Source organism: Hyaena hyaena, unplaced genomic scaffold (genome assembly GCF_003009895.1).
Source record: "Hyaena hyaena isolate Hyena2069 unplaced genomic scaffold, ASM300989v1 scaffold_578, whole genome shotgun sequence".
Taxonomy (NCBI): domain Eukaryota; kingdom Metazoa; phylum Chordata; class Mammalia; order Carnivora; family Hyaenidae; genus Hyaena; species Hyaena hyaena.
This window is the reverse complement of record NW_024081212.1, coordinates 566,897-593,386: the sequence shown is the minus strand read 5'-3', so window position 1 is coordinate 593,386 and position 26,490 is coordinate 566,897. Positions and strand designations below refer to the sequence as shown.

General features: G+C 39.7%; 1 protein-coding gene across 1 annotated transcript in view; it reads left to right on the top strand.

The window, feature by feature from the left end:
* RP1 (RP1 axonemal microtubule associated) overlaps window positions 1-26,490 on the top strand; it is a 284,132-nt gene that overhangs the window by 234,338 nt on the left and 23,304 nt on the right. Inside the window, 1 exon segment of the mRNA XM_039256605.1 lies at window positions 10,851-11,070. Within this exon segment, the coding sequence (XP_039112536.1) occupies window positions 10,851-11,070 (220 nt within the window).

The window sequence follows — 26,490 nt, the reverse complement described above, 5'->3', positions numbered from 1 at the left end:
GCAGAAAAGGTCATAATTAATATATGACCTATTTTATTTTATTTTCAGAAAAGAACCATGAGACACTTGTCATAATTGGGAAATGTGACAGTTCCTTCCAGAGTTTGTATTTCCTGTCGTAAAGCTTGACCATCCCAGTGCTGACAACCTGGGCTTCTCTATAAAATAAGTAGAAGACAAAACCAAAAACATACAAATAAAAACTCGGTCATTTTTAACATTGCAAAGATGCAGTGTGTTAACAATTACTTAGCTCACTTTCTCATGCCAAGGTCATTTTAAGCTGCCTTGGTCAGGATTGAACTTAACTGACAGTTCTGAACCAAATCTGTGCTGGAGGCCTGCATTCTTAATTTGCATGCTTCCTATGCAGCCTTGGACTAGCTACTTTAGCTCAATTTCCTCAACTGTGAAATGGATTCAATAAACAGTGTCATTGCAAAATGCAAACTGTAGCTGAAATAAGCCATATGCTAATGACGGCCTGTTCTGACAGGAGATTTCCTGTCCTCTTGCTGCCATCAACACTAAGACATGCCATTTTGTAAAAATCCCTCAGATTTATTTAGGTGGAGACTTTTTGTTCCGAATGGCATTGATCTCACAATCAACACACAAGACTAGGGAGCAGTGAAAAGTCCAGCAAGGGAAACTAAGAATAACAAAAGACCTCTTGATGCAGAAGGGCATCTAGGTGGGGCTGAGTCAGAATGCCAGGCTCAGCTTTACTTAGGGAGAGCGGCTGCCGCCCGAGGAAAGGGAATGAGGCCTGGGGTAGCAGCCCTGCATAGAGCCTTAGGGTGAACGCCCACTGGAAAAAGCAGCTATGCAACTACTTTGAGAGGCAAATTACTATTTGTTCGACTTTGTCCTGAAGCCATAGGATCTTTTATTTTTTAATAGTTTATTGTCATGTTGGTTTCCATACAACACCCAGTGCTCATCCCCACAAGTGCCCTCCTCCATGCCCATTACCCCCCTCCCCTCTCCCCCATACCCATCAGTCCTCAGTTTGTTCTCAACATTCAAGACTCTCTCATGGTTTGCCTTCCTCTCTCTCCCCGTTTTCCCCCTTCTTCTCCCCAACGATCCTCCGTTAAGTTCCTTCTAATCCTCCTATACGTGCAAACATATAGTATCTGTCCTTCTCTGCCTGACTTATTTCGCTCAGCATAACACCCTCAAGGTCCATCCATGTTGCTACACATGGCCAGATTTCACTCTCTCTCATTGCCATTTACTAGTCCATTGTGTAGATAAACCACGTCTTCTTGTTCCATTCGTCCGTTGATGGACACTTAGGCTCTTTCCATGTTTTGGCTGTTGTTGAGAGTGCTGCTATAGGATCTTTTCTGCCAAGATCTCAGAACAAGCCAGATACTGCAAAGCCCAGGGGACACAGAGCAAAAAAAAAAAAAAAAAAAAAATGGAGGAGGAAGTTGGCAGTGACGGACTGCAGTTCTGCGGGCTGGAGTCTTTTGAGAGCAAAGCCCTGGTGATGGGGCTGGCAGCCTGCGGGGCTCAGGGCACCTGGATGTTACAGGGAAGGAGGGCTGGGGAGCGGTGGGAGCAGGCCGGTGTGGTGCCCTGCTGAAGGGCCCAGAGCACGTTTGGGAGATGGGGGTCCTCACAAGAGGAGAAGCAGCTGTGGTCTCCAGAAATCCACAGGCGGAAACAGCAAGGGGAGAGTTCGGGCTGGAGATGTCTTCGAGACGAAAAATGCAACAGCAGAGTGACAATTCATGTAAAAGTTTGGAGGAGTGCAAGGTGGCACCACTCGAGGTTGAAATCAGTGGTGTGGGGCAGGCCAGACGCCATCCCCTGGACGAAAAGAGAGAAATGGGAGAGAAGAAGGCAGTGGTAGAGGATCAAGAACAGAAAGTAAACCAAGGTGTTTTGGCAAAAGAAGCAAGAGAAGAGGTAATGATAGCCATAAAAATGATGGAAGAGACTTTGTAGAGTTATGGAGGGATTATGATATATCTGTGAAAGAGGTCCTCAGGTTCCACACAAAACCAGTAGAAAGGAACCCCATCAGTTACACCTTGGCAGCCTTCTGGAAAGCTAAGATAACCAGCCCTGCAGGTGTCTGTCCAAAAAAAAATAGATGCTGCCACACCACACAAATAATTTACAGAAATATATGGACACCAATTTCAGTAGACTTCTACTGTCTAAAAGAAATTATATTATCGGGGCACCTCGATGGCTCAGTCGGTTAAGCATCTGACCTTGACTCACATCATGATCTCACGGTTCATGGGTTTGAGCCCTGCATTGGGCTCTGTACTTACAGCTCAGAGCCTGGAGCCAGATTTTTCTCTTGTTTCAGATTTCTCTCTCTTCCCTCTCTCTCTTCCCCTCCCCCACTCACACTCTGTCTCCGTCTTTCTCAAAAATAAGTAAACATTTTTTTAAATTAAAGAAATTCTATTACTTATTGGTTTGATTCCACATTCTGCTTCACTATATAATGGAAACCAATTTAATATTTTCCAAAACTCTGCCTTCCAATGTGTAGAAAGGGGGTACAGATATTTACTTCTTATGTTGGTTGTAGGCATGAAAGTATCAATAGAGGCAGCAGCCTTGGTGGTTGATAAAATATTGGACCCTGGGAAAGGAAAGGAACGTAATTTAATGTACTCAGTTGGAAATATTAGTGTGAACTCAGGACCTTCAAAAGACACATATTTTCTGGTCTGTCTCCACTAATCGTCCCTACGGCAGCCACACTTCCACCCACCTGCAGCTCTCATGTGCCCCATAATGCCTATATTTTGTCCCTAACAATGCACGCTACTAAAAAGAACCAGGATACCTGCGGAGGAAATTGATTCCATGTCTTTGAGCCAAAACAGAAACAAAAACAACTCCAGAATTGGTCTGGAATATCCTTTTGTTGCCTGGAATCCCAATGATAACTTCAAAAATGTCAAGGGCAGTGCTGAAGGACGGAAGAGCAAATTTAAAGGGGGCTTGCACTAGCTAAGCTCCAAGCACCATCTTCATAATAGTGATAATAATCATAATAGTTAATTGAAATAAGTGGAGACTGTGAACAGCTATGAATTAGTAATTATATTCAGAAGAGAAAAGTGAGTATAAAATGTTCAAAATGTAGTTATAATACAAAGAAGGGTATATATAATAGTGTATGTTTAATTATTTATAGATTTTAATAAATAAAGGAGTGCTAATAAATGAGATTCCTTTAAAGCCTTGTGCCATGTGAAATTGTAATAAATTCACTTTTATAAAAGATGTAAACAACCTGCAAAATGCAACAGAAAAAAATTACCCAGAGAGTAGCATATTTGATTGCAAAAAATCATTTTTCAATATACCCACTGTGATTTTGGATTATTTTGATGTCCCTTCATAGCATAGTTTTTATTACCTGGAATATAAAAGAAAGAAATTGGGGGGAAAATGAATCATTAACAATTTAATTTAAATTATGAGTCAATTTAACTCCAACTCTCCTACATTTTGTAAATTGTTTATTCTATAGATGCAAATGTATTAAAATTAAAACTGCACATTTATTTTATGGGCATCTTGAATCTATGAGTATTTTGTTTGTTATTTTAATTATGTATCTCTTTATAAGTACAGAAATGTATGCATTTCTATCTGTGTGGGAAGGAAGAAAAAAATACAGAGAATTGCAATTCAAATAGTCCAGGAAAAAGTAGATATTATGCGGAGGAGGAGAAGGCCTGCCTTCACCTGCTGACATCAGAATTGGAGTGTGGGTCACCATGTGCTCCAAAAATGACAAGTTAGCCAAATGCCTAGAGGAAAAATAAATGTGGACAAATTGTCTCATCTCCTAAGACATGAGACCCCTAGATGGTGTTGCTAATTATAACAAAATGCTGGTAAGTACATACTTTTTGACCTTTTTATTATATATTTATAGAGTCACAAGAAGTCTCAAAGAAAGTTCAGAGAGACCCCATGCACCCAGTTACCTTCCCATGGATTCATCTTACAGAGTTACAGTTCAATATCAAATCAAGACTTTGGCATTTGTACAATCTGTATGTATAGTTACGTGTCATTTTATTAGGTGTATAGATTCACGTAGCCACCACCGCAGTCATCACATAGAACTATTTCATACCCCCAGAGATCTCCCTTGTGTCATTTACTGTCCCAGACCCCACCGCGCTCATGCACCATTCCTGACAAACACTGTCTGTTTTTAATCTCTGTTAGCTTGTCGTCTTGAGAATGTTATATCATTGGAATCATACAGCTTCATGAGGTTTTTGCTTTTCATTTAGCACAGTGCCCTTGAGATCCACTCAGGTTGTTGCCTGTTACTGGTAGATTTTTTCCCTTTTTATGGCTGAGTAGTAGTCAATGTCAGCTACTCTGGCATTGATGAAGGTGGAACCGATATACAGAATTGATCACAGTCTGTTTACATTTGTCCAAGATGTATCAAAAAAATATCCCTGCTGGGTTGGAATAGGTCAAAGATCTATGCTATGAGACAGTGGCTTTAACCTTAATCACACAACCCTTTTTGTAAAGATGATAGCATTTTTTTCCCAACAGAATTCCTTCACTCTCAAGAACACAGATGGTACAATAAGGGAAAAGCCATTTTTTTTCCATTCTTTTGGGCAGCACTAATTGGATTGCATATTACTACTAATTTTTTTTAAAAAGCAACAATTTGAAAGTATGGTTAAGAATTTTTTTCTAGGTCCTGGGGCTCAGCTATTTACTAGGAGTATGTCATAGAAAATTATCATAGTTTTGCAAAATAATATCAATTTTTTTCATCCAGCAAAATTTTGATGGCAAGGAGGATGAAAGAAACATATGAAGGTTTAAAGATACCAAAAATTACTTATTCAACAAATGTTACATTAATTTTTACATGTCAAATTCTTATACATACTAAGGATACAGAAAGGAAAACAGAGCTTAGGTCCTCAAAGGGTTGAGTCCAGTGGGGAAGATAAAGTCAACAACCAAAAAATACCAAATACTGAAGTTTTCTCAAGAAATTGAGACTAGAGGGGCACCTGGGTGGCTCAGCTGGTTAAGCCTCCAACTTTGGCTCAGGTCGTGATCTTGCGGTTCGTGGGTTCGAGCCCCGCGTTGGGCTCTGTGCTGACTGCCAGCCCAGAGCCTGGAGCCTGTTTCAGATTCTGGGTCTCCCTCTCTCTCTGACCCTCCCCTGCTCTCGCTCTCTCACTCTCTCTCTCTCTCTCTCTCTCAGAAATAAATAAAAAAACATTAAAAAAAGCAATTGAGATAGAGTGTGTCATGTCTCACCCTTAGCTTAGAGCTAGTAGTTTCCAAATCTTCAGGGGCTCTGAGTAGCCAGTTGTTTGAGAAGCTCTTTTCTCTGAAAGGTGAGGTCAGTGTCAGGGACTGGAGACTGGGAAAACGTGGTCACATCTGAGATAATGAGGTTCTTTGAATCTTTTAAGACTGGGGAGACCAGGGCTTTTGAACTTGACTTGTGACTGGCACCAAAAATAAAAAATAAGGCATTCTTTAATCCAGACACTCATGTCTAGTTTCACAGAAGGAATCCTAAACGTTCTAGAACATAAAATTTCCCTTAAAAAAAATCTATTATTTACTAATTGAGTCAAGAAAGGTTTCTTTTGCAGCTCTTTCAAGGGGAATGACATTGTTGGCGTCTAGAAAACTCCAGGGGACAGGGCTTCTGGAAAGGTACTCACCAATGATAACCAATGAAAAATTATGGGCATGTCAGGACTTCCTATCTCTTTTTACGGGGGTGCATTGGGATTGCTTAACATTGGGAATATTTGCCTAGGACTAGCAGAGGAGAAAAGCATCTTATTTTCATTTTCCTGTTGTATAATATAACAAGTTGTTTATGCTTATGGTTTTTCTATGTTTATTTTTAGTGGTGTCCTTTATGTTCTCTTAAAAACTTACCCTGATAATATTCAGTGTCTCTCACATATTAAAACCCAGGTTTCCGGTCTATATGTCCACATTCCTGTCCAGAGTTTGTAAGACATAATGTTCTTTTTGAATGACAATACATACATAAAATGAGATATCCTTTATAAATTGAGACATGGAGTGGGGGTGGAATGCCCCAGATGGGATTTCAGTGATCACAAAGCTCATGTGTCCCAGTATGGTTTCTTCCAAACTATGAAACTATTCTTAAACAGAGAATACAGACTTTGTAGACCGTGAGATTTTCATCTAGAATAGAATGTGTTTTTAAAATAACTCCTTTGCCATTTATTAAAAAAAATACTGAAGTCTGCACGAAGAGATTTAGTATCTCCAAGTTAGAAAAATCCAACTGGTCAGTAATTACATATGCAAAAAATGTCTGGATTAAGATGTACATCTAAAAGTAGATACCTGATGGTAGCTCTATTTGTGGTGAGCACAGCATAACATACAGAGGAGATGAATCACTATGTTGTACACCTGAAACCAATGTAACATTGTGTGTCAACTATACTCAAATAAAAAAATGAATTCGCTACCAAATTTTTCTGCAAACAACCAAATAAACAAAACCTCCCAGAACTAGAGCTCTGAAGAGGAAGTATCTTTTCCATAAACTTTTTGTATGAATATGTCACAGATCCACCAGTCACGCTCTCTTCCTAGAAAATACAGGTTATTCCTTCAGTGTTCTGTATCTGAACATTCTCTTATAGGCTATACAATTTTTGCGTACAAAAGCCTTTATCTTTGGAAAGGTACAATATGCATTGTACTGTGCAATTTACAAAAGGAATGTATTTATTCAAGTTCATTTTTCGGCTTTGAGAATCTTTTCTGCTATTTTTTGCATGAATATTTCCATTTTCAAGACAAATGAAAATGGCCTCTTTTTTTGGTGATAATCCTCACATTCTCTCTTGAGTACCCCTCAAATGACTACCTAATTTTCCCAACTATTTCAATCACAGGAGCTCCAAGAAAAGGGGTGGCCCGAACACAAAGTACAATAGAGCTCCTGGGTATTTTTAAAGACCTCTTCACACCTCTCAGTTCTCTTCTCTGTCCTGACACCTGCCATGGGCTGCCGGCCTATGAATCACAGTGTTTTCACAAGATTATCTCATTTGGTCCTTACAAAAGCCCTCTTTTTACAGAGAGAAACTTGAGACTCAGGGATACAAAATGACGTGAGAGCACTCAGACTCAGGCCTGGTTTTCTGATCGCAAGGACTGTGCTTTTCCTCTCCTGCTCTGCTTCTAAGGACTGGCCTCTGAACTATAACGCCTACCCTGTGGTCAGGAACCCCGTGCCTGAGAGCCCTCGGGGTTCGGCTGGCTGGTGAGGACGTGATCTTCCTCAGTTTATCCCCTCCTCCCATCTGCCCAGCTCAGTGCTGGAGGGTCAAAGGCACAGAAAAACAATACCTGTAGGACTGAAGTAAATGGACTTGAGTGTCTTGTTCCCCCTATATTTTTCACCTACCTTCTTCCATTCCCCTTTGGGAAGAATCATAATAATTACTAAGGTCACCACTGTTTGTTAAGGACCTAGTATGTGTTTAGTTGACCAGTTTTCGCTAATTAACGTGTCCCTTATCCTCACAAACTCTCACTAAAGTGATCCTTAATTACTCCATTTTGTGAATGAGGAAGCTGAAGTTTAGAGAGAAGATGTAACTTCCTCAAGATCGCCGTGCGGGGGCGGGGGGAGGGGGTCTCAGTACTTGGGTTTGGAGGGTCCCTCTGTGTGCTCGGGTGTGGTGCTATGTACCTCCAGCCCAAGTAGTCACTCCCGGTCCATTTCTTGGCAGGAGCGTGTGCGTTTGCTAATTATCTATGCAAACCCGAAAGGACACTAGATTCTGTTCAAACGGAGAGAATAAAACCTAGAACTGGAAGATTTCAGGAACAATAGTCTCAGATTCAGGAAGGGCGTTCACTCCTCTTGGTATTGCTCATACCATTTGCTGTCTTCCCCCCTTCGTGGACATGCCGTTTATTCCTCAACGTCCACATTGCTTGCTACGTGCACTACTCGTCCTAAACCGGCTCATACTTTCCTTGCTTTGTTTATTTCTCACTTTGAATGTATTGGATTAGCAGTTCACGTGAATGTGAGAGCTCTGTTTTTTCCCTATTTATATGCTTGCTTGGAGCAGTGTTTGTAATAAAAAATCGTTAAATGTTTAAAATGGTTTAATTTACTCAGTCCAGATTTAAAATGTTCTTGGGAGCAGTGTATACAATAAACAGAATAATTTTTTAAATGTGAATATACAAAGTGCTTTATTTTCTTACTTAAATCCAGTGTTAACTTAATCCATTTTTTTGTTAATAATTTCAAGTACCCAAATCAGACATTTCAAAGAACATGTTTTTAGAGCTTCCTGTTCTGGTTACGTAGTAGTTTACTGATATTCTTATAATTTTTAATATGTCACATTACAGCAATAAGAATGGACTATATTTCTTCTGCCTTCCTCTTTCTGACCCTGTATCTTGCAATCCATATACCTTTTTGGTCCTCAGGTTGAAAAAATTTTTTATTTTAATCTGTGACCATATACTACGTTAAGCATAATTCTCTTTCTGGAGACTAACCAAGCCATGATGTGGTCCATCTGTATGATGCAAAGCCATCCTACATTGAGAATAACGTTGTGTGTGTTTTCAAGTGTGGAAATTAAATGCAGAAAGCTAAAAACAGTTATGTGCAAGGATAATTTCTTGGCATATTCCATCTGTACTTTTTTAAAGCGGAGGTGACCCAGGTTGACTACATTAAGCCAGAACAAAGAGTTCCAAATCCGTTTGGCTACTGTGTTAGAAGTAATTTGGGAGCAGTCTATAGCACGAGCCAGACTGTGATGCAGTCGTTTGGTTCTGATTTTCTTGGCTAACCCATGCCCACGTTGTGTGTGGATAATGCTTTAGTTTCTAGATGATGGCACCATTCAGCTTTTGTTTACAATTACCTATTTTTACCATCCAGGACAGACATAGGCTTCATTAATTTCAATTTTATGTGTGATGCCCAAATACCAATTTTAATTTCCTTCTGTGAATGCTGGACCCTGTCTTTAGATTAATCTTGTCTTTAAATTAGGTAAATTTAGGCATTTTCTAATTAGCGCACAATTCTGATGGATAAAACAGTGGCTGCTAATACTTATTGAGTGCTATAGACTTTATAAGGTTTGTACTATTATAGTGTTCAGGTGGGGACCCTGAAGCTTAGAGAAGTTGGACACACTTGTTGCCAGCAAGGGTTGGGTAACTTTCAACTCCAGATTTCATTTCAAAAACCAGGGTTTTAGCCACCATGCAAGTTTGCCTTTGAGCGGATTTTGGGATGGGATCTCTATTTTTCTCTCCTGCTTTCCACCACCTGCAACTCTGACTCAGTAGGAGGTTAGTTATCTATACTGAGCACCAACATCAGGATTTTCTACATGAGAGTATTTCTGGAACACTGTTCCAGAAAGAAATAATAGGAGGGACCCAACTACTTAGCTCAACTCTGTTGAACTCCGTGCATCCTGACCAAAAGGAATTTTGGCTGGAGGACAGAATTTATTCACAGCAATTATCACCAATACAGCAACCTGAAATTATATTACCAGTAAAAAACATTTTAGTGGAAAAAATGTGGTAGGTCTGCATAAACTCTGGAGTAACTCCTGTGGCGATGTGAATGTTTATGGCAATAGAAATACCAAAGGGGAGAAAATAAGTTAGGTGAAGGGAGACAAAATACCAGAAGCACATAATATTGTTTCTAGTTATAGTGTCACATGGTACATAACTAAGGTACCTTAAAATAGGGAGATTAGTCTGATGTATTTGGGGGGGCCTCATCTAAATTGTATGAGCCCCTGAAAGCAAACATCTTTCTCCTGCTGGTAGCAGAGGGAAAGTCAGAGATACCAAGCATGAGAAGGGGTCTTTGTGCCCTTTGTTAGCCTGGAGATGAAGGGGCTGCATGTCAAGGCAGAGAAACCTCAGTCCTAAATCCACAGGGAACTGGATTCTGCCACTAACCTGGGTGAGCCTAGAAGCAGAACCCTCCTCAGGGCCTCCAGAGGAGAGCCTAGTTCAGCCCTTACCTTGGGTTCATCTTGTGAGGCCCTGAGCAGAGAGCCCAGTAGAGCCATGCAGTGCCTGGATTTCTGATCCACAGGACTGGAAGGCAGGAAAGGTCATTGTTTGCAACAGAAAGCTGATGTAGTACAATAATCGATCAATTTTTTTCATACGGAAAGAAAAATACTGCTCCTTCTGAATAGTGGACGATACTCGAGAATATCTATCTTGTCAGGTAATTAGTTGGTTGGTGAGGTGCAGAAGGGTATAAGGCAGAATTGCTTGTTAATCATATGACCAACACTTGTGCAACGTCATGGTCTTTCCAACACCACTCTGTTTCAGGGCTACCTGGTTAGCCCTACTATAAATCCCAGAAGCATATATGATTTCTTTTCCTTAGAATCCCTCCTTAATGGGAATATCCAACCTATAATAGACACCAGAGAAGTAGATTATCATCTTCAGGTCACACTACCAAGTAAGTAGTGTATGTCAATGACTATAATAAAACATTTATTTTGCAAGGTAATAATAATAAGTTGTTTAAAAAAGATGTGGTGAAAACGACCTGGATTTATTCTGTTGGTTTCTTCATGGTCAGTGGAGTCATGCTTTGCCATATGTAAAGCATTCCATAGAGTTACAAGTAAATAGTTCTAAGGAAAATCAGTAAGGAGCATGTGTGGGGAAAACAGATATTGAGTTCAAAATGGAATATGAGTTTTTGATTTGAAAAATCAAATCAGAAATGTGGGGACTTTTATTTCCCCCCTTTTTCCTTTTTGTTGTAGATTAATCTTAAAGGTATTGGTGAAATCTATAAAATACGCATTGGACATGACAACAGTGGACCGGATCCCGGGTGGTATCTGGAAGAAATTAGGCTTGAAAATACAGACACGTGCGAGCTGTTTTGTCTAACTGTTGACTCCTGGATTGCTGAGAATGAAAATAATGGAGATACGTGGAAAGAACTGCCCATTGTAAGAACTAATAAACCACCTTTGCCAGGTACATACCTTCCCTCCCTTTGTGAGACGTATTAAAAATTAAAACTGTTGAGATGATTTAGAACAGAGATGGGCAACCTTTTTCTGGAAAGGGCCAGACGCTAAATATATTATGCTTCTTGGACCATAAAGTCTCTCCAAACTGGCTAGCTTTGCTGGGGCTGTGAGGCAGCTGCAGATCACATGTAAACTAATGGTGTGGCTGCATGCCAATAAAACTTTATTTGTGGACACTGAAATTGGAATTTCATATAAGTTTCATTTGTCAAGAAATACTATTCTGCTTTCAATTTTTTTTAACCGTTAAGAAAAGTAAAAAGCATTCTTAGCTCCTGTATGGAAACAGGTGCTGGTAGATTTGGCCCATAGGCCATCGTTTGCCTACTTTTGATCTGGAATATTAGGCTTTAGGATTAGCATGGGTGTGGCCATTCAGAGGTGAAAATGTATATGCAAGGATGTATATGTGTGTCATCAATTCAACTTTCTGTAAACTGTTTTGCTAGCCATCTTAGTGTGGCTTTCTTCTTGGCTATACTATGTGAACACATGTAAGCCATCATGGATTTAGGAGCACCTGAATTCCCTTACTCTGTTTTGTTTTGTTTTGTTTTGTTTTGTTTTGTTTTGCCTAAAGGTGAACTCACACATTGCTTTAATTCTCTCTCCATCCATTCCCTGCACCTTTCTGACAGCCACCTTATTTTTTGCTGCCGCTACTGTAGTGAAAATGTTCTCTCTCAATGGATTCTGGTGGCTATTTTGTTCCAAATTTAATGACTGTATGTGTGTGTGTGTGTGTGTGTGTGTGTGTGTGTGTGTGTGCGTGTGGTGTATTTTCTTGGTGTCCTAGATCTCTCCACTGTATTTGACATGGTTGAGCTCATATTTAAAGAGGCAGAGATTTGGGGCGCCTGGGTGGCTCAGTCGGTTAAGCATCCGACTTCGGCTCAGGTCATGATCTCACAGTTCATGGGTTTGAGCCCCGCATCCGGCTCTGTGATGACAGCTAGCTCAGAGCCTGGAGCCTACTTCAGAGTCTGTATCTCCTTCTCTCTCTCTCTCTCTTCTCTCTCTCTCTCAGAAATAAATAAAACATTTAAAAAAAAATAAAGAGGCAGAGATTTCTAGAGACTCTGGAACCAGGCGCATTTCAGTTAGTCTTGGCCTGGTGATGTGTTGAGCTGTGTCACCCTGGGCAAGATACTTAGCCTCTCTTAACCAAAAATACTTCATCTATGAAAGGAGATAAAAATAGTGCCTATGTCATGGGATTATTTTGGGTTCATGAGATAATGCACTTACAGGATAATGTTCTTACAGCACTTTGTTCCTGGCACATACTAATCATTCAATAAATACTAGCTATTACCATCATTGTTCTTAGACATCTCCAGCCCTGACCTCTGTCACATGATACCAACCTAGTGCTTCACTATTTTTATATAGTGTTTTCTCTATTTTTTTTTTCTATTTCTATCACTGGCTCCACTTGGTCCTGTTTCCTTGAACATAGGGATTTAAATGCTTGATTCCTCCCTGACATTTTGAGGCTCTCTCTAGCTTCTGTTAACTCTACAGAGAGGTGTAATTCTTCTTCACCCTCAGCTCTGTCCTCTTCCTTGCCTTGAGCCCCAGTGTTGCATCAGACGTTTCGCCACCTCATCATCTCCAACACCCATCTATGGTCTCTTTAGCTATTCCACACAAGTTAAGGTAAATGCATGTATGCAAACAGGTATTAAGTGCCAAATGTGTGCCAGGAGTACTGAGAACCAGAGGATATAAAGGTGATTCCGAAAGGGCTCCTATTCCCCAGAAGTTGTTCAGTTTTGTGGTTTCAGTTCTTATTTTAGCTCTAATGACTCCCCTCTTTCTGCCTTTTCAGCAGTTTCTTCTCTTCAGTCTCCCTCAGAAGTCTTCACTCCACAGCTCCCTAATGCTCTGAATCTACCACACCCCCCAAAGAGTAACCATCCCTGCCCCTCCACCTCAGCCTGCAAGGAGAGTCTGCTCTTTCTATTGAGTTCATAGTCCAAGTTCATATTGATTAGCCTTATCTCCCAGCAGGGGCTCCATTTTATATATTCTCAATCCCCGTTAGATTAGATTAATGTAGGGCACAGGACACATAGGCTTAATGCCACAGAAATACTTGTAGATTAATACAGATATAGCAAAAAAAGATTTAGGATAATACCAGCTTAATGAAAGGAAAAATAGTTAATTCTAATCCTTTATATTTATATATATTTTGACTGTTTGCCAAAACAGTTGCTCATAGAAAATCTCACTTAATACATAAATCTCCAGATCCTGACAGGTTTTGTTGCCCTAGAGTTATGTGGTGTGGTGGTAGTGTCCAGGGATGTCTGAAAGACTAGAGTGGAAAAGAGAAAAGGGTCTTAAGAAGTTACAGGTCAGTATCCCTGATGAACATAGATGCAGAAGCCCTTAACAATATATTAGCAAACTGAATTCAATAATACGTTAAAAGGGTCATATACCATGATCAAGTGGTATTTATTTCATGGGTGCAAGGATGGTTCAACATCTGCAAATCAGTTAATACGATATACCACGTTAATATAAGGATAAAAATCAAATGATCATCTCAATAGATGTAGGAAAAGTATTTGACAAAATTCGACACCAATTTATGATAAAAACTCAAAAAAGTGGGTATAGAGGGAAGGCACTTCAACATAATAAAGGCCATCTAAGACAAGCGCATGACTAACATCACGCTCAGTGGTGAAAAGCTGAAAGATCAGGAACAAGACAAGGATGCCCATGGTCACCATTTTTATTTAACATAGTATTGGAAGTTCTATCCTGAGCAATTAGGCAAGAAAAAGAAATAAAACGCATCTGAATTGGAAAGGAAAAAGTAAAACTGTCGTTGTTCGCAGCTGACATATTATAGATAGAAAGCCCTAAAGATTCTATCAGAAACTGTCAGAATTATATATAAATTACATATAAATAAATTAATTAGGTAAAGTTGTAGGTTACAAAGTCAATACATAAAACTCTGTTGCGTTTTTTTTTATAGGAACCACAAACTATCAGAAAGAACAATTAGGAAAGCAATCCCATTTACAGTTGCATCAAAAAGAATAAAACACACAGGAATAAATTTAACCAAGGTGGTGAAAGACCTATATACTGAAAACTATCAGACATTAATGAAATGAATTGAATAAGACACAAATAAATGGAGAGATATTCCAGTGCCAAAGCAATCTTGAGAAAGAAGAACAAATATGGAGGTATTACACTCCCTGATTTCAAACTATATCATAAAGCAATCAAAACAGTATGGCATTGGTATGAAAACAGACCCATATATCTATAGAACAGAATAGAGAGCCCAGAAATAAATCCATATGTATATGGTCAATTAATTTATGACAAAGAGTCATATAGAATATATGAGTCTATTCTATTCTATTCTATTCTATGAGTCTATATTCTATTCTATAGAATATAGAGTGGGGAAAGGACAAGCTCTTTAACAAATGTGTTGGGAAAACTGGACAGCTACATCCAGAAGAATGAAACTGGACCACTATCTAATTAAAGACTTGAACATGGGACTTAAAACCATAAAACTACCAGAAGAAAATATAGGAAGTAAGCTTCTTAGCTTAGGTCTCCATGATTTTCTTTTTTAAATCTGACATTGAAAGCAAAACCTAACAAAAGCAGAAGTAAACAAGTGGAATTACATCAAACTACAAAGCTTCTTGACAGCAAAGAAAACCAGCAACAAAATGAAAAAGCAGCTTCCTGAATAGGAGGAAATATTGTAAGCCATATATTTGTTGAAGGGCTAACAATCTAAAATAGATAAAGAACTCATATAATTTAATAAGAAAAACCAAATAATCCAATTTAAAAAATGGGCAAATCTAAATAGGTACTTTTCCAAAGAAGTGATGTATTGGACAGAGAGTAGCTACGCTTGTGAACATACCATAATGTATAAACTTGTCAAGTCACTACCCACTGTACATCTGAAGCTAAGGTAACATTTTCTGTCAACTATACTCAAAACTAAGTAAATAAAGGAACATTCGGATAACCAATAAATACCTGAAAATATCTCAAATCATAATCATCAGGGAAATTCAAACAAAAACTAATAAGATCACCTCACATCTGTTGAATAGCTATTGTCAAAAAGACAAGACATAACAAGTGTTGGTGAGAATGTGGAGAAAAGGGAGCCCTTGTGCACTGTTGATGGTGTAAATTGGTATAGGGTCTGTGGAAAACAGGATGGAGTTTCCTCAAAGAATTAAAAATAGAACTATCTTATGATCCAGCCATTTCACTTCTGGATATTTATCCAAAGAAAATGAAAACGCTATTTTGAAAAAATATGAGGACCTCTTAAGTTTATTGCAGCATTATTTATAATAGCCAACATATGGAAAGAACCTAAATAACCATCAATGGCTGAATGGATAAAGAAACTTTGACGCAAACACACACACACACAGATATATGTATATAATATATATATATACATATATTATATACATATTATATACATATATGTGTGTATAGTATATACTGATATTATACCAAATAATTTTTATATTATAATTATGAAAATATATATACAAAAATTGTATATATTATACAATATATATGGTATATAATTATATGTACCAGTCAGTGTACATCATACCATGGTATAATATATATAATTTTGGTGTATATAATTACATTTATATACTGACATAATTACTTGGTATAATATATATAATGTTGGTATTTTATGTATTATATATGTACTTATACATATATAATGAAATTTTATTCACCCATTAAAAAACATAAAATCTTGATTTGTAACATGGATGAACTTCAAGGGCATTTTGGCAAGTGACTAAGTCAGACGAGAAAGGCAGATCTCTTTTATATGTAAATCTAAAAACAAAACAACAAACCAAAAAACCCAAGCTCATAGATACAGAGAAAATATTGGTGGTTGCAAGAGGTGGGGATAGGGGATGGGAGAAACGGGAAACTTCTTTTGTTAGTTTAAATAAATTGAATAAGAAATATAAAAAAAAAAAAGACTCACCGTGTTCTATAACATGAGTCATTTCTAACTGATGTAGGACTGTTAGAAATACAGAGTATATATGAGGAAAAATTAGAGCTGATATCTTGCAGTTGGGGAACAAAAAATTTAGAATCCGACGACCCCCCCCCCACCGCCGTACTCTTCACCCTGTTGCTAACAGCTGTCAAGAATCCATTCTGCTTTTTGAAAATGATGTATAGAAGGATTTTGAAATCCATGGCACCAATAAGAAACGGAAGGAATCTTTTTGGCCTGCTATATTAGCTATTTCTCAATCTATAGTGTCTTAAAGAGCTGCATTTTTTTTAAAAAGTGAACTTTATTTAAATTCGATTAGACACCTATTTTGTACTTCTTCCAAGTGCTTCCTATTTGACATATGCACAGTTTGCTACTTGTAAAAAAAAAAAAAAAACAAGTAGAAAGCAGTTGTAGGAGTTTTTTAAAAAATCCAAGATACAGAAGAAACTCCATTGTGCTTTAAATGAACTGTCAATTTGGGGTTCATTTAACTTTAGCGGCAATAAAGACTCAGCATGTCTCCCCTGCATCATCCTGTTCATCTTTTTCCCAAACTACCTAATGAAACTTCATCCATTAGCATTTCCCGTTTAAAGGGCTAATTTCTCAGCTGAAGCACACCAACCGTGTCTATAACATTTTCTCTGACAAAATAGTATAACGTGATACACAATACCTAGAGCCGATCCAATCCAGTCATGTTTCTCCAGTTCTGACCAATCCATCTATCTGCCCCTTTCCCAGGTTGATTATTTGCTCATTTAGGGGAAAATCATTCAAACAAGAAAGTGAAAAAACAATGACACCTTAATGTTCAGGTTTAACTGGAGATCAAAACCTACGGGTGAGCAAGCTGCAGCCCAGGCAGACTAAATAGTGCTTTTGGAGAGTCAGTCTTGGTGCCAAGAGGTTCATTTACTATTCTTGGGACATCAAGGGAAGCCACAGCAGAACCAAACCACTGACTGGATCCTTCTCTGGTTTGGGTTTGAAAGGAGGTCTACAGAGGGGTTGACCTTCAATATTTTGGGATTGTCTGTTCATCTGTCAGAATATTCCGAAGCTGGCCCAGGGAAGAGCACAAAGAATGATCACAGAGGAACTTCTTTTTAAAATGAAGCTATTAATACTCAGGATTGTCAGGCTGGATAGAGTCCTAGGGACACTTGAGGGTTATATATTTTTTTAATTTAGTAGCACAGAAAGAGTGCTCTTCTTTGCAGTTGGCACTTACACGCTGAGCCAATTAATTTTGTGACTTTGCCTCTTCTTTTCAAAAGATCGCTGGAATGTTTTCAAAAGAAAAGGGTTTTTGTGAGACTATTAGTCTATAAATCATCATTCTTTGGGGACCGAGCTGGCTGGCTGGTGGGATCGGAGCAGTCTCCTCATGGAGACCAGCACTGCCAGGCTGGGCCGGTTCACGTGCACGACTTCCACACCTTCCTCTGATTTGCTCACCATCCGCCATGTTTGTAGGGAAAGGGCACCAAGAGCTTCTCATTGCCATTGCTTGGTTGTCCTTGGTCATTGACAGCCTGGTCGGCATGCCCCGGGCTGAAAAGAATGCCAACTCAGCTCACAGCCTGTTCACAGGGTCTGGCTCCAGGTTTTCTTCAGGAGGGACCCATGATAATGGGAGGGGAGATTTGGGGCCACAGCTGTGGCTGAAGAAAGGTGTGACGCTAAGTTTTGGTAAGCCAGCAGGATGCGTGCCTAGTGGTTTACTTCCAATCAAGAAATAACTACCTGAGAATGTATGGAAGCTCCATCATAAAAGAAATGTGTCTCCTTTAAAATATTTGTATTTATCAGACTTCTAGCAGTGAGAAAGTCAGTGTCTTTCTGAATACTTCCTGACAACCTGCAGCAAGTTTTGGATGATAACAGCTGAGCTCAGTTTGGAAAAACAAACAAGCTTTCTTTTATGCTTTAGGTTTGCCACCATACCTGTGCTCGAGGGGAAAAACGTGGGCTTCAGAGGCAGACAGACCCTCTCACTGATGAGACGTGTGATGCTCAGAGAAGCAAAGTCTGGCTTCCAAACCTCAGTCTCAATTACGGGCTTTGTGAACTGGGGCAAGTTACACGTTTTCTCAGCCTCACTTAGTTTGTGAAATGGAACGAATAGTATTAGAGTGATCGCCATCTATTCACTATCCACCCCAGGACATTTCTGAGAAAGAAAGGCTCTAAGAAAGCACAAGAACAGTCAGCATCAACGGGGACCATTCCAGCCAAAGTAGACATGTGACCACCCAGGGGGTTTCCATCGGGAGGGTAAGAATATGGTATTTGTCACCAAATTCAATACAATTTGTCACCAAATAGGCGCTCAACACACACTAAATTCATCTCTTTGTCCTCTCCTTTCAACTTGTCTTTCCCTTCTGCTTTCTTCATACCATTCAGCTGGTACCATGATAGGAAGTCAAACACAAATAACAATTTGGGATTAGGACAGGCGATTATTCTCAACCCCAGAGCCAGAGTGGCCCTCTTAAAATATCAATCAGATTATTGTCACTCTTTAGCTTATGACACTCCCAGGTTTCCCTGCTTACTAAGAGTAAAAGCCAAGGTTGCCACAATTCCTACCAAGCCTGCTTACCCTCTCCCCAATGCCAGCATCAGTGTTCCTTGATAGTGCCAGGCAAGCTGTCCCCTGAGCCCTTATGCCTCTGATCTTCTTCCCTGTTAGTCTGTACCTTCCCCAGACCTCTGCATGGCCAGCTCCTACACCTTTGGTCAGGTTTCTAGCCCAAGGGACCATCTCAGTGAGGCCTTCCTGGAGATCTTCTATAAAATACGAAGGAATCCTACTTCTTTCCCACCTGGGCATGTCTCTCTACAGCTCAGAGGTATTTCTTTTTCAGCAACAAGATCAGTATTTTCAACCAAGAGGCACATGAAGATTCAGTCCTAAAACCACCAAAGTACGTGGTCTTGGTCCACAAACCTTCAGCGCAGACTGAAGTGTCTGCACATGTTTAACACTGAATCTCATTTACCATCTGTTTCTGAGATCGGATTTCTTTGGGCAGTTTGTATCAACATGATCACACTGTGATGAGTGCTGAGGAAGCTTAATTCTTGGTGACCTGAGAGAAAGCACTGAAACAGCCCATTAATTAAATCAAATTAAAGCTTCAGCTGAGGGGTTTGTCTTAGGGAAGTTCAGCTGTGCTGCCTGAAGATCTCTACAGGTACCGGAGCGAATGCTCATACCCCGGAGGTGGTGCAGGCAGCCTTCAGTTCTCGGCATTGCAGGTGTCTCGTGCAGAGATGAGCTGCCTCCCACGGGGCCGACTGCAAAAGACCGTGGAAGGCCAAAGCCATTCACTATTACCTAGGAACATTTGAGCATAATGACTAACAACATGGCACCATGAAGTTCCCCCAAACATAGATAATTACATTTCATTTTTCTGATTAGGAAAGTCTTCAGAAGAAAGACAACTTACATTCACTAAAAATATTGTGTGCCCTTTGACAGGGATGGGGGCACAAATCAAAGTTCATGGTCTTCTAAGTTTTTTCCGTAGACTCTGTGATTATTTGTTTATGACTCAGGTTGGTAGACCTGAGATGTTTTGAGAGTTTGTCTCCCAGGATGGAGAAAAGGGCACTGAGAGATCATGGACCCAGGCTCACTTGCTAGCTGGAGACAGTTGGGACACCACTTGGCCCAGAGACTATTTGGCACCACCATCTCTAGATTGGAGAGCTAAATATTTGGAAGGGCCTGGGCATACCATCTTCCAGTTAGGAACCTACTTAAGATGTAAGGTCCCATGCATTTTACTGAAGTATGTTATGCCCAACACAAGGCATGAATCTGTGTGTGTGTGTGTCCATCTACACACATTTGCACAGAGACATGTCTCTCTTGAGTAGGTCCCAAAAGTCACCACCCAATGAAAATTTGAACAATGTACCCTGAGAGGAGAATGGAAGTCTAGAACATTAGGGATACAGCTAGAAGAATGATATTTTTATGGACCTGGAATTTTTTTCACAGGATAGTGAGAACTCCTGGATGATTTGTATCAAAAGAGAATAACACCACCAGGCCATACTGCACAAGGAAGATGAGGCAGCATTTCAAATGAGCTCAACTAGGAGGTGTTGTTCACACAAGTTCGGCAGGGAGGGCTTGACCATGCCAGTTCCCTGTCCCCCTTCCCTTCTTCAGTCTCTTCCTGGGACTGCTGGTCCTCCCTGGACATTCTAGGATCAGAGTCTGGAAGGCCAACTTCTCTCATCCACTCCTACACATACTGATCTAGGAAAAAAAGCCCAGTGGCTGGGAAGGTGGTCTTGGTTTAAGGCACAGTTCTGAGTGTGGAGCAACCACAGCCCATTCTATATGGTTCTTACTGGAGCAGTTCTTTGGCCAACCAGTGGAGATCAGTACACAGCACTTTTGGATGGATGGATGGATGGATGGATGGATGGATGGATGAATAAGCATTCATGTATTCAGTACTATTCAGTAAATATTCACATGTACTAGGAGCTAGGGGTTCAGAACTGAAAAAAGACATGAGTCCTGCACTCACAACATGTGAGATTGAGGAGACCGAGATGCCCAGTCCACAGGTAAGTGCATTCTTGGGGGCAGGGGTGTGTTCAGTGAGAGGGCAGGCCATGGCTTTGGATTACAGACAAACCTGTGAACACAGCCGTTGCTTGATATCGCATTGGTTATTTCAGGTGACTTTCATAGCAGAATCACCAAATAGTCATTCATGATTTATTTAAAATCATCCTGAACTGAGAAAGTTGTTTCCCTTTAGGGCATTCCTCTGGCAAAAGCTGCTTTAATCTAGAGGACAATGTCCTGGTGCAACTGTTTTATTATGACGTTCTAATACTGATGAATGGCAGCCTGTGGGATAAGGCAGGAGCCTGCTTCTTTCCATATTTACTTCTGGGGCTGACTTTATTTGGTCAGCGTTACTTCTTTAGTTCAGTCTTGACTGGCTTAGTGGTGGTCCTTTCTTCCTGAACCATATACTGGGCTTCCATGACCCTTTGAATGTATAGACACAGTGTTAAGTCTGATGGCAAAGGACCCTCAGTTTTGCAAATAAACTTCTGATGCCGAAATATTTAAAACACTCCATTCCGGTAGCTTTGTGAGAAGGCTTCCTCATCACCATTTTACCTGATACCTTGGGTAATCAAGAAATGGGCCACCAAAGGAATGAAAAAGTTCTTGGCATGATAAAAGATTAAGAGGCAATCCTTCAAATGGAATCAAGATGCAAATTACAGAACTGTACTACATATATTTTATGAACAGTTAATTGGATCCAATTCCTTTACATGTTCATTCAAAAAATCAGGCCCAGCTATGTGTTTGAGATGATCTTTCTAGAGAGCGTCTAGGTTATTCCCTCTGCATTGTTTTTATCATCATGTCATGGATTTGAACCTTCACAATCAAAACTTTGAGGAGTGCAAAAATACAACTTTTGTCATGCCCCATAACTGATTAAAATCATAGCTTTCCTTTTGGAGTGGTAAAAATATCCACTATCTTGATGGTGGTGGTAGTTACAGGACTTCCAAATATTTCTCAAAACTCCTCAAACTATATACCTTAAAAGAATGAATTTTGCTACATGGAAATGCTATCTCCACAAACCTGACTTAAAAATAACCCAAGCCCCTATGGCCACGGATGATTGAAATCTTAATTGTTTTAATTCAAAATAAGCTTAGTCACTTCCAATATAAAGCTTGGTTTATTTTGGTCAGAACTTCATCTATTCAGAATTCTCATTCTGAACCCATCCCTACTTCGTGTGGATACCTTAGTTCCTGGATGTCACGCTCAGATGTGATGAGGACTCTCAGTGTGGCCATCCCTGAGCATCTTATTTTACTTCGTCTTTAGGTGTCATCTCCTCCCTCCTAACTTCTGCTGAAGGAACACGCCTCCTACTGTGACTTTCCGTCTCCTAAACGTCCTGTGAAAAATCACATTTGAGGGATTTGTTTCAGCCCCTCCAGCCATGTGACATTTTTAGTATATCCTTGTGGCTGAAGACTAGGGGTGCCTGGGTGGCTCACTGAGTTACGCGTCTGACTCTTGATTTCGGCTCAGGTCATGATCTCATGGTTTGTGAGATAAAGCCCCCTGTGGGCTCTCTGCTGACAGTGTGGGGCCTGCTTGGGATTCTCTCTCTCCTTTGCTCTCTGCCCATCCCCCGCCCCCTGGCTTGTGCTTGCTCTCAAAAATAAATAAACATGAATTATTAAAAAAAGAAATTATATCCCGTGAAGAACAAATATATATAATATTATTATATATATAACAAATATATATAATATTATATATATAAAATATATATATATATAGTAACTCTATGCTTGCTGCAGTGAGCAGAGGCTAAGGAATCCAAGATTTCTTTCTTTTCTTTTAATGTTTGTTTATTTGTTTTCAAGAGAGAGCAAGCACAAGGGGGAGAAGAAGCAGAGATAGAGGTTGAGAGAGAGAATCCCAAGCAGGCTCTATGCTGTCACTGCAGAGCCCAATGCGGGGCTCAGCCTCATGAACCATGAGATCATGGCCTGAGGTGAGATCAAGAACTGGGTGCTTCATGTACATCAATGTTCATAGCAGCACTCTCAACAATAGCCAAAACATGGAAAGAGCCTAAGTGTCCATCAATGGACGAATGGATCAAGAAGATGTGGTTTATCTATACGATGGAATACTACATGGCAATGAGAAAGAATGAAATCTGGCTATGTGTAGCAACATGGATGGACCTTGAGGGTGTTATGCTGAGCGAAATAAGTCAGGCAGAGAAGGACAGATACCATATGTTTGCACGTATAGGAGGATTAGGAGGAACTTAACGGAGGACCGTGGGGGAGAAGAAGGAGGGAAATAGTGGGGGAGAGGGAAAGAGGCAAACCATGAGAGACTCTTGAATACTGAGAACAAACTGAGGACTGATGGGTATGGGGGAGAGGGGAAGGGGGGTGATGGGCATGGAGGAGGGCACTTGTGGGGATGAGCACTGGGTGTTATATGGAACCAACTTGACAACAAACTATTTGTTAAAAAAAAAAAAAAGAATTGGGTGCTTAACTGACTGGGCCACCCGGACGTGCCAAGATTTCTTGAAAGACAATCTTAAGGATACTGTTAATGGAGATGTTAATGCTTAGAGTGGAGGCTGATAAATCATCATTAACAAATGCTTGCACAGATTCTGGTCCAAAATGATGTTTGAGGTGACAAATCTCAGCCTACAGGTGAACATCTGAGAGATTTTTGTGTCACTAATGAGATGATGTTAAATCTTAGGTGTGTCACAGGTGTATAAGCCTGAAAATTGCTGAGGTTTGGCAGTGGTGCGTGTGCCACATATTCCTTGAAAGATGGGAAAATTTTGAAATGACAATAAGTATAAGTAAATATAAGGAGGAGAGGGTTGAAAGTGACGACATTGTGGGGTACCTTGGTGGCTCAGTCGGTTGGGCATCCGACTTCGGCTCAGGTCATGATTGTACGGTTGGTGGGTTCAAGCCCTGTGGTTGGGCTCTGTGCTGACAGCTCAGAGCCAGGAGCCTGCATCAATTCTGTGTCTCCCCTTCTCCGTGCCCCTCCCCAGCTCACACTCTGCCTCTTTCTCTGAAAAATTAATAAACATTAAAAAAATTAAAAAGAAAGTGATGACATTGAGGACACAAGTGAGAAACATAAGCCTCCCTCCCCTCAAAATGGTGACAATGTATAATTAGCTATGAAATGACTTTGATGAAAGCTGTGGCAGACAGACAGACAGACAAGCATGCTCTTCGGTGCTTAGGGCAGACTTTGTCAGAGCCTCACAAGCAACTGAAGCTCCTAATTGTCAGAAAGAAAAATTGAGCATCAACTATACTAAAAAGGACATTAAGAAAATTGGGGGCAGAAATATCCAATATTTATGGATAAATTAAACCAACAAGTTAACTCTTTTGGTATTTTAGCTAAATCATGGTGATAGGTATATTAATAATTACTTAAAATCTGGTGCTTTAAGAATGGTTAATTGCAGCCAGAATGATTAGTAATACTTGTCCTTGAACATGTTCAAGTAAAATGATCTCTTCCGTTCTGTGTAATATCCATATCTAGAAACCCAGCCATATATTTTTCAAGTATTTGACGTTAATTATAAATTTTCTTCTAACTCACATCTTCAATGTACTGTTGCACTCCCTCAGGATGTCACCTCCCTGTGTGGGGTGTCCATCTCTTAGAATAGAGATAATTTGTTAGCCTTCTACATTTTACAACAGTGCATGTTTTTTAGCTAGAACGTAGGTCCCTGCCTTTAAATCAACAACACTGAGACCTGAATTTCATGTCCAAGGATAGAGACTGAACAAAGGAGTCTCTGAGATTTTCACTTGCTAAGAATTGTTTAAAACACACAATAGTTTAAGGTGTATCTAAGCAACATGTTTACTAAGCATTCCTTAAAGTCTCCCTTTGCATGAAGTTAATGGAAGAATTTTGTATTGTCTTAAAGATCATGAAAAAGTTTGGAGTTCAAATCTATTGTTCTGAATTTAGTATTAAAAGAAATCTACATGCCTTTGCTGCAGAACTACAGCAAATATTTAGTGAATTATGTAATACTGTACAATTAAAGTAGAGTCAATGTCAAAGATTTCAGCAAAATATCTTTTTTTTTTTTTTCTGGGTGGGATTATATGGTTTCTTTCCTTTTCTTTTTTTAAAATTTTTTTAATATTTACTTTTGAGAGAGAGACAGAGAAAGTGAGAGACAGAGCATGAGGGAGGGAGGGGCAGAGAAAGAGAGAGAGAGGGAGAAACAGAATCCAAAGCAGGCTTCCAGGCTCTGAGCTGTCAACACAGAGCCCAACATGGATCTTGAACCCATAGACCCCGAGATCATGACCTGAGCTGAAGTCAGACACTTAACTGACTGAGTCACCCAGGTGCCCCTTTTCTCTTTAAATTTCTAATTCCAACTACATAACTCTTTGATGTAGTTGAGAATAAAATTTAGTGCTCAACTGTGACATCCATTTTGTTCTAAATATGTGGTACATTTAACTCTCTTTGAATTTTAGATGACAAGCAATTTTTGGGGGGATGCATATGTATTAAACTTAGTTTATAGCAGTTCCTGGGAACATAGTGTTAAGAAATATTTCAGGCGTGTGCAGGTAGCAGGCCAGGTGCATGATTTTATCATGGGGCAAGGGATACATTGGTTGTACAGTATGTGCACTGTTGAGGGAGGGCTGAGTGTTATTCTTTGTGCTCTAAGTAAATGATCTCTGTCCTAAATAATTTTTGATAGGTCCTCTTTAAGACCTTTAACAATTGATTATTTTTTTACTTTAGATGTGTTTTAATATTTTGAATATCATGTTTTTTTAAAAGTTGTCAACAAGTTCACCTTTCATCTGAAATATTGAAAACACTCTCAGTAAATAGAAGCATGGCTTCCCTATAAAGACTTCTGATCATGCTTGTCCACGTGGGTTTTCATGAAGAATTCTATCATTAGTTTGGCGTAATTCAGATCAGGCAGTTATCCAGGTTGTAAGATCAGATCTTCTTTATAGGAAGTTTAAAAGATTTCCTTGGTTGTCCTAAATTCATGAGAAATGTTCTAATTTTCTGCTTAAGCTCAGCTGGGTTTCACTCTGGGGTATTTTGGAATATGTAAGACTGCACAAAGAGACTGATTTATCTTCTCTGCTTACACCATTTCCCAATATACCACATTTGTCTTTTTAAAGGTCAGGCACAATGGAAACCGGCAATGTTTCTCACTTACCTTGTTTTCTTACTTGTTGGATTTTCATGTCTGAGCTCTTCGGAAAATGTTAATGTGAATTTCTATAAATGCAACTGTTCAATTGCACAGAGTACGAGTTATCAAGCATTTTAGGACTTGGAATAAAACGTATTTGTTGTGTCCAAGATATTATTCACAGTAGTCCTATCAGCAAGAGCAATCTCTTTTTCTAATTAGTGACTTCTGCCAGGGTCTCAGAAATGGCCTTAATTCTAAAGTCAAGGTTAGTGGATTATAATATGCTGGTACCTTATTGGCCCCCGTTTAAAAAATTATATTTAAATTTGCATCTCTCTAAGATCTTTGAATTTCTTTCTCTCTCAAGAGCGCTATTAACAATCTCCATTATGGCAGTAGTGATCTCCATGAAGTAGCAGCATGAGTGGTCCAGCTGTGATTAGAACAGCCTAACTTCGGGGGGAAACTTGCCACTTTCAGCTAATTAAGAGAGAGG